This window comes from Myodes glareolus, chromosome 3 (genome assembly GCF_982192425.1).
Source record: "Myodes glareolus chromosome 3, mMyoGla1.1, whole genome shotgun sequence".
Classification (NCBI taxonomy): Eukaryota; Metazoa; Chordata; class Mammalia; order Rodentia; family Cricetidae; genus Myodes; species Myodes glareolus.
Window position 1 is genome coordinate 77,633,337 of NC_142028.1, and position 16,435 is coordinate 77,649,771.

The window sequence follows — 16,435 nt, forward strand, 5'->3', positions numbered from 1 at the left end:
CTGGTATGGCCACATACGTCAAGACCTAGTTCAGCTTCCCACCAAGTGTGTTACCCCTCCCACTTCCTATTTCAGAAATTAGTGCCACTGATGACCAAACTGGGAATAAGTACAATATTCTCACGCTTTCCCGCTAGACTTTGGATCATGAAGGTCCCCAAAGGTCCATGTGCTGAAGGCTTGGTCCCCAGTCTGTGGCACCATTGGGAATGGTGGAGCTGTTGCATCACTGGAGGCAGGGTTTTAAAGGTGGCATTAGGACCTCGAGCCCTGATTTCCTTTCTTTCACTTGCTTCTGGCGGCTTTAGGTAAATAGCCCTCCGTGATACACTGAACCACCATAAATACAAAACAAAAGGACCAAGCACCATGTACTGGAAACTTTATATATACTTATTTATTTATTATGTATACAATAGTCTGTCTGTGTGTATGTCTGAAGGCCTGAAGAGGGCACTAGACCCCATTACAGATGGTTGTGAGCCACCATGTGGTTGCCGGAATTGAGCTCAGGACCTTTGAAAGAGCAGGCAAAGCTCTCAACCACTGAGCCATCTCTCCAGTCCTACTGGAAACTTTAAAACTGTGAACCAGGTCTTTCCTCCTCTGAAGTCTATGGCCCAGGATGTTGTCACGGTGACAGAAAGCTGACTGCCATCCTTACTCTCCAGTCATCCGTCCATGCATCGCAAGATCCGATTCTCGCCTCTTCACTCCTCTCTCTCAGGTCTATCCATTTATTGTCATCCCCACTTTTGGGAGGATGGAGGTTCAAAACAGGGTTTCTCTGTGTATCCCTGGCTGTCCTGGAACGTGCTCTGTAGACCAGGCTGGCTTCAAACTCACAAAGATCTCCTGCCTCTTCTGGAATTAAAGGCGTTGTAGCCTGCTGCCATCACCACCACCTGGCCAAATACTGTTTCTAAACTCCTTTCTCCCTTGCTACAAAACTTGTGCTTACCTATTTTCATTATTTTTATTTTATGAAAAGAAAAATGAGGTTTGTCAAAGTTGGGAAAATATCCAAGGCTAAACAATACTAGTGACTAGAGAAAAGTTGAAAGCCAAGTTGATTTAATTTTTGTTAATTTAAAAAATTAAAATTTTTTGTTAATTTATTAAATTTAAATTTTTGTTAATAAAGGAACTGTATTGTTTTATTTTCCGTGTATGAGTAGTCTGCTTGTATGTATGTCTGTGTACCAGACCAAGGTCAGAAGAGGGTACTGGACCTCCTGCAACTAAAATTACAGGTGGCTGTGAGCTGCCGTGTGGGTACTGGGAATTGAACCTGGCTCCTCTGGGAGAGCAGCCAGGGCTCTTAATTGCTAAGCCATCTCTCTAGCCCTATCTTTCTTTTCTCGTCTTTACTTGCCAATGAGTTTCACTATGTTGCCCAGGCTGGTCTTTAAACTCCTGGGCTCAAATATGTGTCTTCAGCCTCAGCCTCCAGAATAAGCTGTGAGTACGGGGTGGCCACCACTGGTCACCTGACTTGTCCTTGGTTACAAAGCTCGGCCTGGCTTGCTGTCAACAATACATGTGTCTCAGTGCCTCTACACATAAGCACTCCTCTTCACAGACTGTTATACAGTTCTGGTAGTTCTGCTTCCTAAAATTGGAGCTCCTGCATTCCCTTCTACCTGCTCCCAGCAGACACACTGTGAAAGATGAGGAAGTCCTCAAGGCCAGGGATGAGTGGAATTAGTCCTTGGACGCTAAGCCTGTGTTTGGAGCAGCTCCTCACATTCCAGAATCTGCCACCCAATCAACCCTAAACTTGCTCACCAACCTCAAACTTTCAAATTTCTCTACTAAAAAACTGTCACAGACCTCTAAACCAGGGTCCTGCCTGCTCATTGTGCCTGTCACTCCTATTTGGCTGAGTCCGAAAAGTTTGCTAGACATCAGTTTTCTTCTCCTGGCGCATCCACATTAATTATCCTGCCAAGGAATTCCCACCTTCTCAAAAGAGAAACCCTTCAGATGAGAAACTTCCCAAACCCCTGCGGGATTCCTAACCGGGAGGGAACTCCCATCTCAGGCCCGGCCACCCTTAGGTCAGGGCAGGGAGAGAAGTACTCCCAGCCAGGCACTGACGCCTGTTCGCCTGCTTCGCGGAAAGAATGCCTTTAATAATTCCGGAACGGATTTGCATCACTGCAACAAGGGAAGGGCTCCCGGATCTCACAAAGCTCCGAAGTTGAGCTGAGGGTGCCTCCATCTCTCCCCAACCCCAACCCCAGAGCTGGGGGACGGGGGAAGGGGAAGGCAGAAATGAGATACTGGTCCTGAAACTTGGGTTGTGGTGGTCACTAGTCACCTCTGCCTGTTTTGAGCCAGGGGAGGAGATAGAAAGAAGCGTGTGTGTGTGTGTGTGTGTGTGTGTGTGTGTGTGTGTGTGTTTGCACTCTCCACATCACAATTAAGAATCATTTAGCTATGTGGTCTCCTCAAGTTCCCCTTGCAACTACTGGGTCTAGAGTCCTCCCATTCTGGGGGTGCCTGAATCTTAGTAACCACTCCTGTGCTCATGAAGCACTGACAGTTCAGACTCTAGTCTCAGCCTTGGCTCTCTTTGCGCACAGGCCTTTAATCCCAGCAGTTGGGAGGCAGAGGCAGGTGAATCTCTGTGAGTTCGAGGCCAGTCTGGTCTACAAGATCTAGTTCTAGGAGAAACCCTGTCTCAAAAAAAAAAAAAAAAAAAAAAAAAAAAAAAAGTTTTCCCATGCTGCATCAGCTAAATGCTTGCCAGGTCTTTAAGTCCACCCTAAAAGCAGGCTTCGCGCTGGGCTTGGTGGCACACACCTGTAATCCTAGCCCTTAGGAGAGCGAGGTAGGAGGATTTGCATTCAAGACCAAACTGGGCTCTGTAGCAAATTCCAGGCCAGTTATGGCTACATAGTGAGACATGTCTCAAAGGGGAAAAAATAAAAAGTAAAAGACCAGAATCAAGACCAGAATCCACCCCTGTGGAGTGCCTGGCAGGTAATGGAGATAACGGTGTGACTTGTAACAAGTCCTAGTCCTCTGTAGACCTTGGACTCCTCCCTCACTGGGTGAGATGACCCCCAGGGCTGCCTCCAGTCCCAACCCTGTATAACTAGTGATGGCTTGAATTCTCAGCCTCTTTGATGACCCAACCTTGGGCAGGCATCAGGAGTCATCTGAAATCTTCCCACCTCATTCGAATTAGCTAAGAAGGCAACAGTTCCCAGTTGCCTGGAACCTTCAAGTGACAGATCTGGCAGCACCAGGGCAACATGACACTACCCCAGTGGGACAGTGCCACTGCCCCAGGCTACTGAGAATCACGCCTGCTCAGAAAGCCTCAAATCCTCCTTCACGGTCCCTTTTCCACAAGTTCACACTGTCTTGTGAACACCGAAGGACAGCTGCAGGGCCCCCACGCTTTCTACTCCAGCCTGCAGCCATCTCCCCATAAACAGCTCATTCCTTCCCCAACACAAGGACCTGAGTACCTATCACAGAATGAGACCCAACACAAGGACCTGAGTACCTATCACAGAATGAGACTCTCCACCTTTCCCGCCGGACCCTTGGGCCACCGCTCTCTGCGCTGCCCATCCATGGCTCTCATTACTCACTGAAGCCTCCTGGACTTAGTGCTAGTCTAAAGCCAAAGTCTTCAGACTCAGATAGAATCCGACTTGCAATTCCAGTTCTGTTACACCCTAGGCGGGTAATCTTGGACGAGCTATTTACTCTCCTTGAGCTTCAGCCCATTAACCTATTAACAGAGCAAGGAGGACTTGAGCGGGGAGGGGCAGCTCCCTGTAAAGTGCTTACTTAGCATGTTCAAGAGGCCCTGGGTTCAGTCTGTAGAACAAAACCAAACAAAACACCAGAGTGACAGTGTGGACGTTCTATAAGATTTATGAAACACACATCAATGTAAGAATATCAAATGTAGGGCTGGAGAGATGGCTCAGTGGTTAAGAGCATTGCCTGCTCTTCCAAAGGTCCTGAGTTCAATTCCCAGCAACCACATGGTGGCTCACAACCATCTGTAATGAGGTGCCTTCTTCTGGCCTGCAGAATATTGTATACATAATAAATAAATAAATATTGTATACATAATAAATAAATGAATATTTTTTAAAAAAAAAAGAATATCAAATGTACACATTATTTCTATTGCCTTTATTCTCCCAGGAAGCTGCTTAATATATTCTTTGAAAGGTAGATACAGAGATATCTGAGGCAGAATTTCTCCAAACAAAACTAGGAATAAATAATATTAATGAATGCAGCTGGGCATGGTAGTGCACACCTTTAATTCTGGCACTTGGGAGGCAGAGGCAGGAGGATCTCTCTGAGTTTGAGGCCAGCCTGGTCTACATAGTGAGTTCTGGGACAGCCAGGGCTACATAGTGAAACCATGTCTAGAAAAAAAATAGTAATAATAATGATAAACGATACCCTAAGTACCCAAATAGACTTCCAAAAGCACCAAGAAGAAGTGACAGGCTTTGCCAAAGGTCACACAGCAGCTGTTTGTAGAGTGGCAGGTAACCAAGGGCAGGGTGTGAAGTGAAAGTGTCAGGTCAGAGTAGAGATACCGATACCGAGCTGGATCCACAGACAGGCAGCTGAGCAAGAGGCCCTTCCACTGACATTGCCTCATTTCCCAGGCCTAGCAAGGCCTGGCATCTGCCTGTCTTTGGAACTGTTCCTCCTGGGTTCCCAGAAACACGAGGTAAATTTGTCTGTTTTTGACCAATAATCAATCAGCCCCAGAGCTCGGCAAGGGTCTCCACACACTTTCCCCTCAAGATTAGCTAGGTGTGAGCCAGGTGGTGGTAGCACACGCCTTTAACCCAGCACTTGGGAAGCAGAAGGCCGATCTCTGTGAGTCTGAGGTCAGTTTGGTCTACACAGCAAGTTCCAGGCCAATAAGGGCTATACATAGTGAGAACTTGTCTCAAAAAGCAATCGAACAGATAAAAGTCTCCCCCTTTTTTTTGGGTGGGGGTTGAGACAGGGTTTCTCTGTAGCTTTGTTGCCTGTCCTGGAACCTGCCCTGGAGACCAAGCTTCCTCAGACTCAGAGAGATTCGCCTGCCTCTGCCTCCGGGTGCTAGGATTAAAGGCAAGTGCCACCACCACCCGGAAGAAGTCTCCTTTCTTGTTTAACATCAGTTTGATTGTTTTTGTGGTTCTGAGGGTCAAACAGTGAGCTACTTGTGATATACATGTTCCAAGCCTCAGGTTGGTGCCCTCCTTCTTTAGATGCCCAGCTCCTGTAAGTGGCACCTCAGATAGATGCCCTCAACAAGGTTCTCTCTTGGGACCTTGCTGTGTGGACTCTGAATCCTGCTACCTGGGGTACATGTGGCATGCACGTAAATCAAGGATCAGCATCTTTGAATAAAGCTTGCTTCTCCCAAAGACCCTGAGAGAAGCCTGATGTGTGTTGTTTAGTATCTTCCCAAAGAAAATAATCTGACATGGGTTGTTGACCTGCAATGAAGTAAGAAGTCCCCAGTAACCTTATGAAATGTTTTAAATTCTGTTTTGGTAGATTTGTTTCATTTTTCAGACAGGGTCTCACTACTTAGTCCTGGCAGGCTTAGATCTTGTTACTTGTTTTATAGACCAGGCTGGCCTCAAACTCTGCCCCTTGAGTGCTGGGACTGGAGGAGTGTGCCAACACACCAGGCTTGTTTTTTGCTTTTTGAGACAAGGTCTTATATAGCTCAAGCTATCCTCACATTCACTACATAGCTGAGGCTAGCCTTGAACTCATGCTAACCTTCACAAATGTCTTTGGCTGTGCTTAACCCCAATCAGAGAAGCTGGAGCTACTAGAACTGGGCCTGTATGGTAAGCTTCTTGTTGAAACACCACCACCCCCAACAACACACACACACAGTCCTGTTTCTTTCTCTTGTTTCCTTTGATGAAGGAATTGCTATATTGCTCAGGCTGGTGTTAGACTCTTGAATTCAAGGGACTTTCCCCTCAAGCCTTAAGTCCTGGGACTACAGCTGTGCGCCACCACTCCTGACCATGACTCTTTCTGTAGGCTGTTCCATTGTTTTTATAGCTCCACTCCATCTCCACCTGTGCTCAGGAACTCTGCTTCATGGACAAAGTCTGTGTCCATCTGGTTTACGTCAGGGTTATTATTTCAGTCTAACCTCACGGACCCCAGCCTGTCTCCCCAATGAGCACATGCTTGAGCTGCTTTGAGATCTGCAGCAGAAAATCTGGCTTAGGCATCCACCTGAATGTGGGACTTCACTGACACCTCAGACTTCTAATTTAAACACATTCTAACTTTGTGGGGTTGGGGGGGGGCATTCTAGATTCCTCAACTTCTAAAATGTTATAGTAAAACTCTTTGATGTCAAGATCCTATGACTGTGGACCCTATGAAGCCAGAGTTTCAAACCTTTTTTTAATGTGTGTTTAATGAATTTTGTGGTAGACATGGTAACAGCAGCCAGTGTCCCTTGGCCTGGGGTTTTGTGTTTGTTTTCTCTAAGTTGCGGCTCAACTCTGGGGTTTCTTCTGTGCCTTCCACTAAAGGCAAAAGAAGGAGATGATTAGAAAAAGAGGGGGAAATTTCCATTCTTCCTGGAGCCACAGGGCAATCCACCGCAAAACCCGGCACTGTGTTCACCCACCCTATCTCCCTCAAGCCCTTTATCTAAGCTCCGGAGCCTGAGAAGAAACAATCTCCCTGGCCTGTGCCAGAGTCCAGTGGAAGAGTTTAGTAGGGGAACTGACTGATGTTGCTGAATGGGTAACAGGGGAGGGAGGGTTAAGCCAGGCAAGGATCCAGGGAAGGGAATGCAGAGATTCCCTAGGGAGCTCTATAGCCTTCCCCAGAGATGAGGAAGGAACAGAGACCGGAAGTGGGGGTGTGGGTAAGGGCACTTAAGGGTGGGGTGACCAGTATTGTATTGTGGGCTTGGAACTGGGTTTCCGGTGATTGACCCGCTAGTGACAAGGGAACTCCAGCCTCGTGCCCCAGGGATTGTCTGGTTCAGTCAGACCTTATCCTTTGACTGAGTCAGACTCCCAGAAAAACTTACGGAACCTGATCTCAAAAAGCCCCTTCCTGTGGGGGCTCTCTGGCCAAGAAAGAAGGGAACCAGGACTGGTAAAGCATCACACTAGGGGTTAGGGCAAAACAGGGGTGCTTGCAACCCAGGACTATTCCTACACTCCGAAAGATCTCAAAATGTTCCCTGAACGTCATTGTTTCTGAAGAGGATGGCGTGCCCCAGGGCCACTTCCCAGGAGCAATCTGGACACCACCCCCCTCAGCCCTTCCGGCAGAGCAGTTCAGCACGGGGCTGAAGCTGCCAAACCCGATTTTCCGGTGGCTGCCCAAGGCTGGCTAAAGCAGGAAGCCCTCCTCCTGGCATGTACCCCTCAGGCTACCATTCTCCTCCCCCTCACCTGATTCCCTGCCTGGGCTGTGCCTTCTGCACCTGTGCCAGCTGTCCCAGTGTGCCACCACTTCCTCCTCCACCTGCTTACCATCTCCCTTGGGCTGCTTCCCTTCCCCAGCACCACAAGGTGTGGGCCAGTGCTACCCCCATTCCGGGCTTCGGTCTTCCCATCTCCAGAAGGAGAACAGCGGCCTTCCCACATAGCAGCTCAGGGGGAGGGGTCCGAAAAAGGATGTGCCTAGCAGAGGGCCCCGCGTTTGCTTGGAGGGTGGGTGGGTGTGAGGTTGGGAACACCATAGCGAGGGTATGAGCAGGAAGCATTACTTGTGGAAATCTCTAGGTGGAATTGCTGGAGTGAAGGGTGCTTCCCCTGGTTTCCTTATGTTAGCTAACCTGTGGGAGATGGAAGAGAAGCCTTGAACTTGCCAGGTTCCCAGAGTCCTGCCTCCCATGGAGGAAGACCTCTCATTGTCTTCACCCACCTCATCTCCAGAACTAGCACCTCCCTTAAACCCAGCAAGTGCTACTGAGTCAGAGCTGCAGGCTGAGCAGTTGCAGCCCGGCCAGGTCAATCTCCCCAAGCCAGGCCCCTGCTCCAGGTTGCCCCATAGCTCAAGCCCCTTCCTCTAGTCTGGGAATCATCTCTGTGTTCTCGGCCTCCAAAGAACTCCAGAGGGGCGAAAGAGTGAGCTGCACCCAATCGTCCAGGGGGCCACCTAAACTGAAGGAGTGGGTACCTCTCTCTGGCTGTTGCTTTCTCTGAGAGCCCAGAGGGAGGAGAATTGGGAACCTGGAGGAGGAGGGGTAACGGAGGAGTAGTCATTGCGGATGGAGCTAAAAATAGCTTGAAGGGATGATGTCATCGAGTTTCCTCTGCTTATCACCCCCCTCATACACAGACATAGAAATACATGCACACACTCAAAGACACAGTTACACAGAGACATAAGCAAAGGCACATATGCACACACTGCACACAGTGATAGTGTGGAGGGAGGCATTTGGGCCTCAGAGCTGCAAGGATAGGGAAGTTTGGTGAGTGTGTCTATGTGTATCTGAGTTTGCCTGAGTATGATAGCATGTGTCTATGTTTATATGCTTGTGTTCTTGTGTCTGGGTGCATGTATGTTTATGTCTGTGTAAGGGCATGCCTCCTGCAAGGGGGTGGGTTGGTACCTATTGCATTCTTATCAGTGCTGATTTCTGTTTATAGCATGTGCCTGAATACAGGCATTCATTTGCTAATTATGTTGTATATACCTGAGTCCACTTATATTTACATGACTCCATTTGTTTGTCAAGTGTTTGTTATGTGCAGACCCATTATGGGCCTTGGACACCAGTCCAGTCCTTTTTTAGGTGCAATTAATGTCCACACCAAGTAGCCCAGCACTCTCTGGACCCAGTATAACTGTAAATTATCTGCCCTAGCCCTCCCCTCAGGATCTCATGCTCTGGCAGGCTTATAGTAGATGTACATAATTCATTCCTCTTATGAGAGGAAAATGATATTAGCCAGACTTCTTAAAGCCCAGAGGACAGGCCACCAAAAGTCTTAGGGATTACTCCTGCTGCCCAGTCCTCATTCTCTTCCATCCTCACACCCTCCAATCTTCATGCTAGCCCATGCACAAATCCACTCATTAGAGACAAAGACACTCACAATGCTACTACACAACCCCACAGAAACACAACCCACAGAAACCTAGTTAAACCCTATGATACATGGGCACACACTCAGAAATCCAAATGGAAAATCCCCAGGCCAGACAGAGTGCAACACCCTCCCCTGTTCCTGGGCTCAAACTCAGTCTTGCTCCGCCCCCAAGTGCCCCAGCTCAGCGGGCAGTCCTGGAAAACGCTGACCTCAGAGGATGGCTGGGGGCTGAAGGTGACATGTCCTCCTACACTAACCATTCTGTACCCCCTCCCTCCTGCAGGCTGCCCCCTCCCCCTTCTGACCTTCATTCTCAGCTGAGCCAACACTGCTTTGGTTTGCCTCGGCCCTCACAGCCGCTCCTTGACTCTTGCAGCAGACAGCAGAGGCACGTTCAGTCACAAAGGCATATCTAGTCACATGTGCCTTAGTGTTCCCATTCCCTTGCCACACACAGGAGCAGACACACACACACACACACTGACCAGCACCAGCATACCTCATGCACTTGTGAGTTCTGTCTTTCATCCGGTCTCTCTCTTATCTGTGCCTTCTTGTTCTTTCCAAGACGCCTTGTGCCCCTGGGAGTGTAAGGCAGGACAGCCCCTTACCTCCCAGGGCAGATCAAAATGCTGAGGACAAAGATGGGTTTGTCTGGCTGACCTTGTCCTGTCCTTTCACTGTCTAACTGTGGTCCACGCACGCTGGCTCAGAAGCTCGTGCCTAAGCGTCTGCAGCCCCGACCCTGCCCTCCTGCCCTGCATAGTTGGAACGCTTCAGAATGGAGAAAGGCAGCTTAAGCAGAACGGTTGTATTTGCTGTTCACCACCAACAGCCCTCTGGAAGAGCGGGTCCGGGGCAAGCCAAGCTTCCGGGCATTTCTAGAGGACCAGAAAGCCCCCAGGTTGACAGAGGTGTCTGAGTACTGGAGAGAGAAAAGAGAAGGACGAATATTCAAAAAAAAAGAAAGGAAGGAAGGAAGGAAGGAAGGAAGGAAGGAAGGAAGAGAAAGAAAGAAAGAAAGAAAGAAAGAAAGAAAGAAAGAAAGAAAGAAAGAAAGAAAGAAAGAAAGAAAGGCCGTTGTGCAGTGCAGGCTTGGGGAGATAACTCAGTGAAGGCCTAGTTTTCTAAGGACCTGAAGTCAATCCCAGAATCCAGGCAAAAACTGAGCAGGGTGGTATATGCTTATAATCCCAGCCTTGGGGAGGTTGAGACACATAGATTCCTGCTGTTGGATGGTCAGCCAGCCTGGCCTACTTGACACATTCCAGGCTGCCGATAGGCCTTGTCTCCTAAAAAGGTGCATAGGAGCCAAAGTTGTTCTTTGGCCTATACATGCAGGCATACACTCGTGCACACGTGTGTACATGTACACACACAAAGAAAACAGGCACGTGTGAGAACCCCGTAGCTCCCCCACCTCCCTCGAGCTCTCTGTTGTTTCTCATTAAGGCTCTCAGCATGTGGTGAGGTGTGCCTTCAAGACTTGCCTTGCTGCCTCGGATGGAATTTCACAGTTGCCCTTTAGAGCCCGTAAGCAGAACAGATACTTCTGATCCCCAGTCCAGACTCCCCCACTAACCTTGCGGTGAGAGGATCCACACACTGGTGGTAGTAGTGTTGTTGGTCTCATTGATGTTTGTGGCCATAGTGGCAAGATCGGTGGTAGCTGGGCCTCGGGGTTTCTGCCGGTAGGTTCTGCGGCTATACTTGAACATCCTGGAACACTTGCGCCGGGACCCACCCATACCTGGCCTTCGGTATGGAGAACTCATGCCCCGAGGCCGAGGGGCACGGACAAGCTGAGAGGGCCCCATGACTGCAAAGAGCTTCTGAGGGGTTCTGTTGACCAGGCAACTGAGGTCTCTATGACATATGGAGCCTGCCTAAGGATGATGCTCTTTGTCACAGGTTTGCCCCACCCCCCACCCAGACATAGCTCAGACTTCCTCATGGAGAGTAGCCCAAGAGCCAGACAATCACAGTTTGATCCCTTAGGGAAAAGTACTCTGATGGGGGTGGGGGAAATCACTCGGTTATTTTCCTTCATCCACATTAATAATACTAAGCATGTATTGAGCATCTACTGTGTGCCAGATACTAAGCTTAGGATTTCACAAACTTGATTTCATTGACTCCACCACAGTCTTGTGAGGAGACTCTATCAATAATCTTATTTATAGAAGTTAATTCTCATTCTTCCCAGTAGTTAGAGGTTTAGAAAGTCGTTGTAAACACTGAATTAACAAATACTGAAGCTGGGTGTTCTAGTACAGGCCTTTGATCCCAGCACTTGGGAAGCAGAGGCAGGAGGATCTCTGAGAGTCTAAGGCCAGGCTGGTCTACACAGAGCAGCAGTTCTCAACCTGTGAGTCGAGACCCCTTTGGGGGTCGAATATCAGATCTCCTGTATATCAGATATTTACATTAGATTCATAACAGTAGCAAAATTACAGTTATGAAACAGCAATGAAAATAAGTTTACGGCTAGGTCACCACAACACGGGGAACTGTAGTAAAGGGTTCCAGCATCAGGAAGATGGAGAACCACAGACAGAGTTCCAGGTCAGCCTATGACTATATAGTGAGACCCTGCCTCAAATAAACAATAATACTGAATCACTCATTACTTCTTTTTTTTTTTAATATGAAGGGGTACTTTTATTATTTTCTTACATAACATCTTAATGAGTACATGTGTATTTTCTCAGCTGGCAAATAAGACACGCAGCAAAACTTCCTTGTGCTTGGGAAGTCAAGAGCAATCACCTGTCTCTGGGAGGATTTGGTTTCTTTTTTTTTTTAAATATTTATTTATTTGTTATGTATACAATATTCTGTGTGTATGTCTGCAGGCAAGAAGAGGGCACCAGACCTCATTATAGATGGTTGTGAGCCACCATGTGGTTGCCGGGAATTGAACTCAGGACCTTTGGAAGAGCAGGCAATGCTCTTAACCACTGAGCCATCCCTCCAGCCCGAGGATTTGGTTTCTTATGACGATTGTGATACTATTTGTGCAGGAACCAGCGGTACTTCGTGGTGAAGAACACCTTGCTGAGTTGTTCTATCATGGGGCTTTGCTCAAGCCATTTGCTTTTTACTTCTAATTTGGTTTTCAGCATTTGTTCACGTGTTTCTTCATTATTATGCAAAATGTCTGGGTGAAGGATAGGTTTTGTGTGTTTGTATGGGATGTCCACAGAAGGGCGGGAGCACACTATTGTCCACCATCGGATGTCAAAGCGAGCTCTACCTTGTAGTTGGAGTCATGTGGAAGAGAAGAGTGGGAAGATTTAGGACAAACACTAGATAAGGCTCCATTTTGGATTGGAAATAAATGTTTCCAGACAGTTCTGCTTGGTGCCACACATTTTACTACTGCAACCATGATCTTTATAAGGTGACATGAAAAAAGATAATGTGAGGAGAAATCACTTCTCAAGTCTGTCTCTAGGCACACAGGCTTTCATTCCACAGGCCCGCCATCTTGCTTCAATCCCACTCAATACTTCTAAGAGACACACAGGTCCCTGTGGCTCCTAGTCATAATATTTTTGCCAGACTATCAGTGTGTCATCTGTTTTTATGTGTAGAGGCTATTTATTTGTTCCTTTTTGTTGTTGTTTTTTGTTGATGTCTTTGTTTTCTTTTTTGCTTTGTTTTGATTTTTCAAGACAGGGTTTCTCTGTGTACCCCTGGCTCTCCTGGAACTCACTCTATAGATCAGGCTGGCCTTGAATTTACAGAGATCCACCTGCCTCTGCCTCTGGAGTGCTAGGATTAAAAGTGTGTGCCACAACCACCTGGCTATTGTTGCTTTTTTTTTTTTTTTAAAAAAGGTCTTGCTTTGTAGCCTTAGACTGGCTCAGAACCTACTACAGCAATCCTCTTGCCTTAGCCTCCCAAGAGCTAGAAGTAATGAACCATTATCCTCCCATGAGTCATTTTATGTAATATGTAGTGTTGAGTCTTCAACACTCAACTCACAAGCAATAGCAATGTAACTGTCTGAATCGAGGTTAGCTAACAAAGCTGAACCAGTAGTACAAGCCTTTCATCCTGGGAGGTCAGGTAGGGCAGGTAACTAACACATCTAGCAAATGCATATCCTCTAAAGTTTATCTCAGCTTTTTTGTGCATAGGAATACTAGATAATAGTAGCTCAGCACCACTAGGGCCACTTGGGCCAGCAGTATCATTAATGACATAATAATCATCCAGAAAATAAATAAATAAATAAATAAGAAAGAAAGAAAGAAAAGATACTAAAACATTTAAATAAAAAATATTGGTAGTAATTAGACTGCTGGGCAAACATTGGTTTATAAGAGTTGAAGCATGTTATGTTTCTGGGGGCAGAGGATCCCTCCTATTCAACACGCCTCTGCTGGAAACATGTGTCAGACACTCAGGACTCTTACCTCTGTGTACATCCTATGTGAATAATTGCAAAAGCGACATAAGACCTGGTCTTGTGGTCTCAACTGGATGCAGTGACTAGGTGACTTCACAGATATGGAATTTGAATGATGAAGATTGGCCGTAGACGGAAACCACCTTGGTGAGGTATAGTCATTGGGGGTGCAGATCCGCTAGATGCCAGATCCGGAGCCCAGGGCACTCACCTTCTGCTATCCTATGCTCGTTTATGTGTTTATTCAGGATATTCTATAACAACCAGGGACATGGAAGAATGTGAACTCCCAGAGCTCTTCCTGAGATGGAAAAGAAAGCCCTGTGTAAAGAGGGGTAAGAGATGTTAACCCTGGTTTCACCTGTTCTTGTAGGAAGCAGACAGGAAAGTTAGGTCTTCCAGGCCTTGCGCTAAGGGGAACTTCGGATTTGCCCATTTCTCCAAACCTTAATCCCGGTCCTCTAGTCCTTCAGGAACTTCAGATCCCATATTGTGGGGCCTCACCATCCCCCACTTTGCTCTCCTTACTTTTAACCTCTGTACCTATGAGCCCTCGGCCCTTATTCAGACTCTGGGTCACAGCCTCCTGCCTGCCTGCCTCCTTAAGAGACTCCATTAAAGTTTAAGAAAGGCTGACAGGCTGAGTTCTGCCTCTCACAAGTTATGTGAGCCTAACAAGTGCTTAAGATTTTTGGGCTTCTTGTTTCCCCCATATTTAAAATAGGGATTTAAAAAGAAAGTCTAAAATGGGTATGACAGCCTAGACCTGTAATCTTAGCAGGTGGGAGGTAGAGGTTAGGAAGGTCAGGAGTTCAAGGTCATCTTTAGCTTTACAGAGAGTTGCCAGGCTGGGCTACTTTGAATGTGCAACAACAAAAAACCCAAACCAACCAAATAAACAGACAAAGTAACCTAGAACAAACAATCAAAAAAGAAAGTTTGCTTCATAGGACTGTTGTGCAGAAAAAAATAATATAGCACATTTAAGGCATGTTTTATTAGTATAGTCTGGTATAGCTCTGGCTGGCCTGAAACTCATAGAAATCTACACGCCTTTGCCTCCTGAGAGCTGGAATAACAGGCAAGAAACACCAAGCTCAGTCCATTTGTTTAAATTTTGAGATAGAATCTCACTATCTTTTTCCCAGAAGGGTTTTTAACTTGTAGGATCAAGAGATCCTCTTGTCTTAGCCTCCAGAGTAGCTGGGAATATAAGTATGGCCCCCTGGCTTATTATCTGCAATGCTATTATCGCCTCCTCTCTGTCTCTACAGCTGTCTCCTTCCTCACAAACACAGCAAACTAAAAAATCCTCTTGCAGGATGGAGAGATGACTTGGCAGCTAAGAATACTTACTACTCTTGCAGAAGACCCCTTAATTCCCAGCATCCACAGTGCTTAGATCCAACCATCGGTAACTCCAGCTCCAGGGAACCTTTGCAGGCACCACACACGTGAACACATACGCATGCACACCTCCTTGGCTTTTGTAGAAGATAGAAATCCCCCCAATATGGGAGGCGGAGGTAGATGGAGGATCACAGCTGGGGCTACAGAGTGTGTCCTACGCAAGCCAGGGTTACACAATGACACCCTTTCTCAAGAACACACGTCAGGGGATGTAGCTCAAGTGGTGAAGCATTTGTCTAGCGTGTGCAAAGCCCTGGGCCCAGTCCCCATCAACACACACACACACTTTACCACCACCACCGTCTGTCACCTAAATCCATCCCACAAACACTCTAGCAGTGTTCTTTGTTCTGACCTTTTGGTGCTCATTGCTCTGTGCCCCAGAGCAGGGAGAAAAACTTACTGTATTCCTTATAACTATTCTCTTATACAGACTAGGAAACAATGACCGAAAAACAAATCTCAGAAATGACCAAACAGCAGGATGGGTGTGCACGCCTGTAACCCTCGCGCTAGGGATTCTGAGTCAGGAAGACCAAGAACTCAAGTTAGCTGGGTGTGGTGGTTCACACCTGCAATCCTAGCACTTGGAAGACTGAGGCAGGAGGATTGCCTCAAGTTTGAGGCCAGTCTGGTTTATAGAGTTAGATATCTTCTCAAAATAAGTCCAGATTTGGTGACTCACACCTGTAGGCAAAAGCAGGCAGGTTTCTGAGTTCAAAACCAGCCTGGTCCACACCAGGAGCTTCAGGACAGCCAGGGTTAAATAGACCCTGTCACAAAAATTGAAAAATAAATCAATAGGGGCTGGAGAGATGGCTCAGCGATTAAGAGCACTGGCTACTCTTCCAGAGGATGCAGGTTTGACTTCCAGCACTCACATGGAGAGTCATAACTGTCTGTAACTCCAGTTCTAGGGGATCTGAAGCCCTTTTCTAGCCTCTGCACATAGTACACAGATGTACATGCTCACAAAACACTCAAGAAAATTAAATAAAATTTAAACTAAAAAGTAAATAAGTAAATAAGCTGGGCAGTTGTGGCACATGCCTTTAATCTCAGCACTTGGGGAGCAGATGCAGGTGGATCTCTGAGTTCAAGGATAGCCTGGTCTATAGTTAGTTCCAGAACACCCAGAGAAACCCAGAGAAAAACCCTCTCTCAATAAACCAAAAATAAATAAATAAAATAGACAAAGTGACATACATCTTTAATCCCAGCACTTGGGAGACAGAGGCAGGAAGACCTTTGTGAGTTTGAGGTTAGTCTGGTCTACATAGTTCCAGGACAGTCAGCTAAATGAGATCATGTCTCAACAAAAAAAACAAATACAAACAAATAATAAAATATTCCCAGAGCCCATAACCATATAGCTAAGAAATGACAGGACCAGAATCTGAGCCCCTAGTCTGAATAACTGGAGAGCAAGAACTTGTGAAGACCCTCTCAATCAGAAATAGTGGCGTGGAAAATCAGAGAGGGAGCCCCAGAAAGAAAGGGTTACCGAACCTTGGAATGGGAATGT

General features: G+C 47.0%; 1 protein-coding gene, 1 long non-coding RNA gene and 1 pseudogene across 2 annotated transcripts; 1 reads left to right on the forward strand and 2 right to left on the reverse strand.

The window, feature by feature from the left end:
• Nucleotides 1-8,319: 8,319 nt before the first annotated feature.
• LOC146895155 (uncharacterized) lies at nt 8,320-14,938 on the forward strand. The gene is made up of 3 exons (XR_015737522.1): nt 8,320-8,461; nt 13,749-13,835; nt 14,775-14,938. It is a non-coding gene; the product is annotated as an uncharacterized LOC146895155 (long non-coding RNA).
• On the reverse strand, nt 9,880-10,934 carry P3r3urf (PIK3R3 upstream open reading frame). Its single transcript, XM_048443935.2, has 2 exons — nt 10,666-10,934; nt 9,880-10,008 (listed from the first exon to the last, which is right to left on the reverse strand). Exons 1-2 carry the CDS (start codon nt 10,898-10,900, stop codon nt 9,965-9,967), a joined length of 279 nt encoding a protein of 92 aa, XP_048299892.1. The 5' UTR covers nt 10,901-10,934; the 3' UTR covers nt 9,880-9,964.
• Nucleotides 11,892-12,722, reverse strand: LOC146895156 (large ribosomal subunit protein mL42-like; annotated as a pseudogene).
• Nucleotides 14,939-16,435: the final 1,497 nt, after the last annotated feature.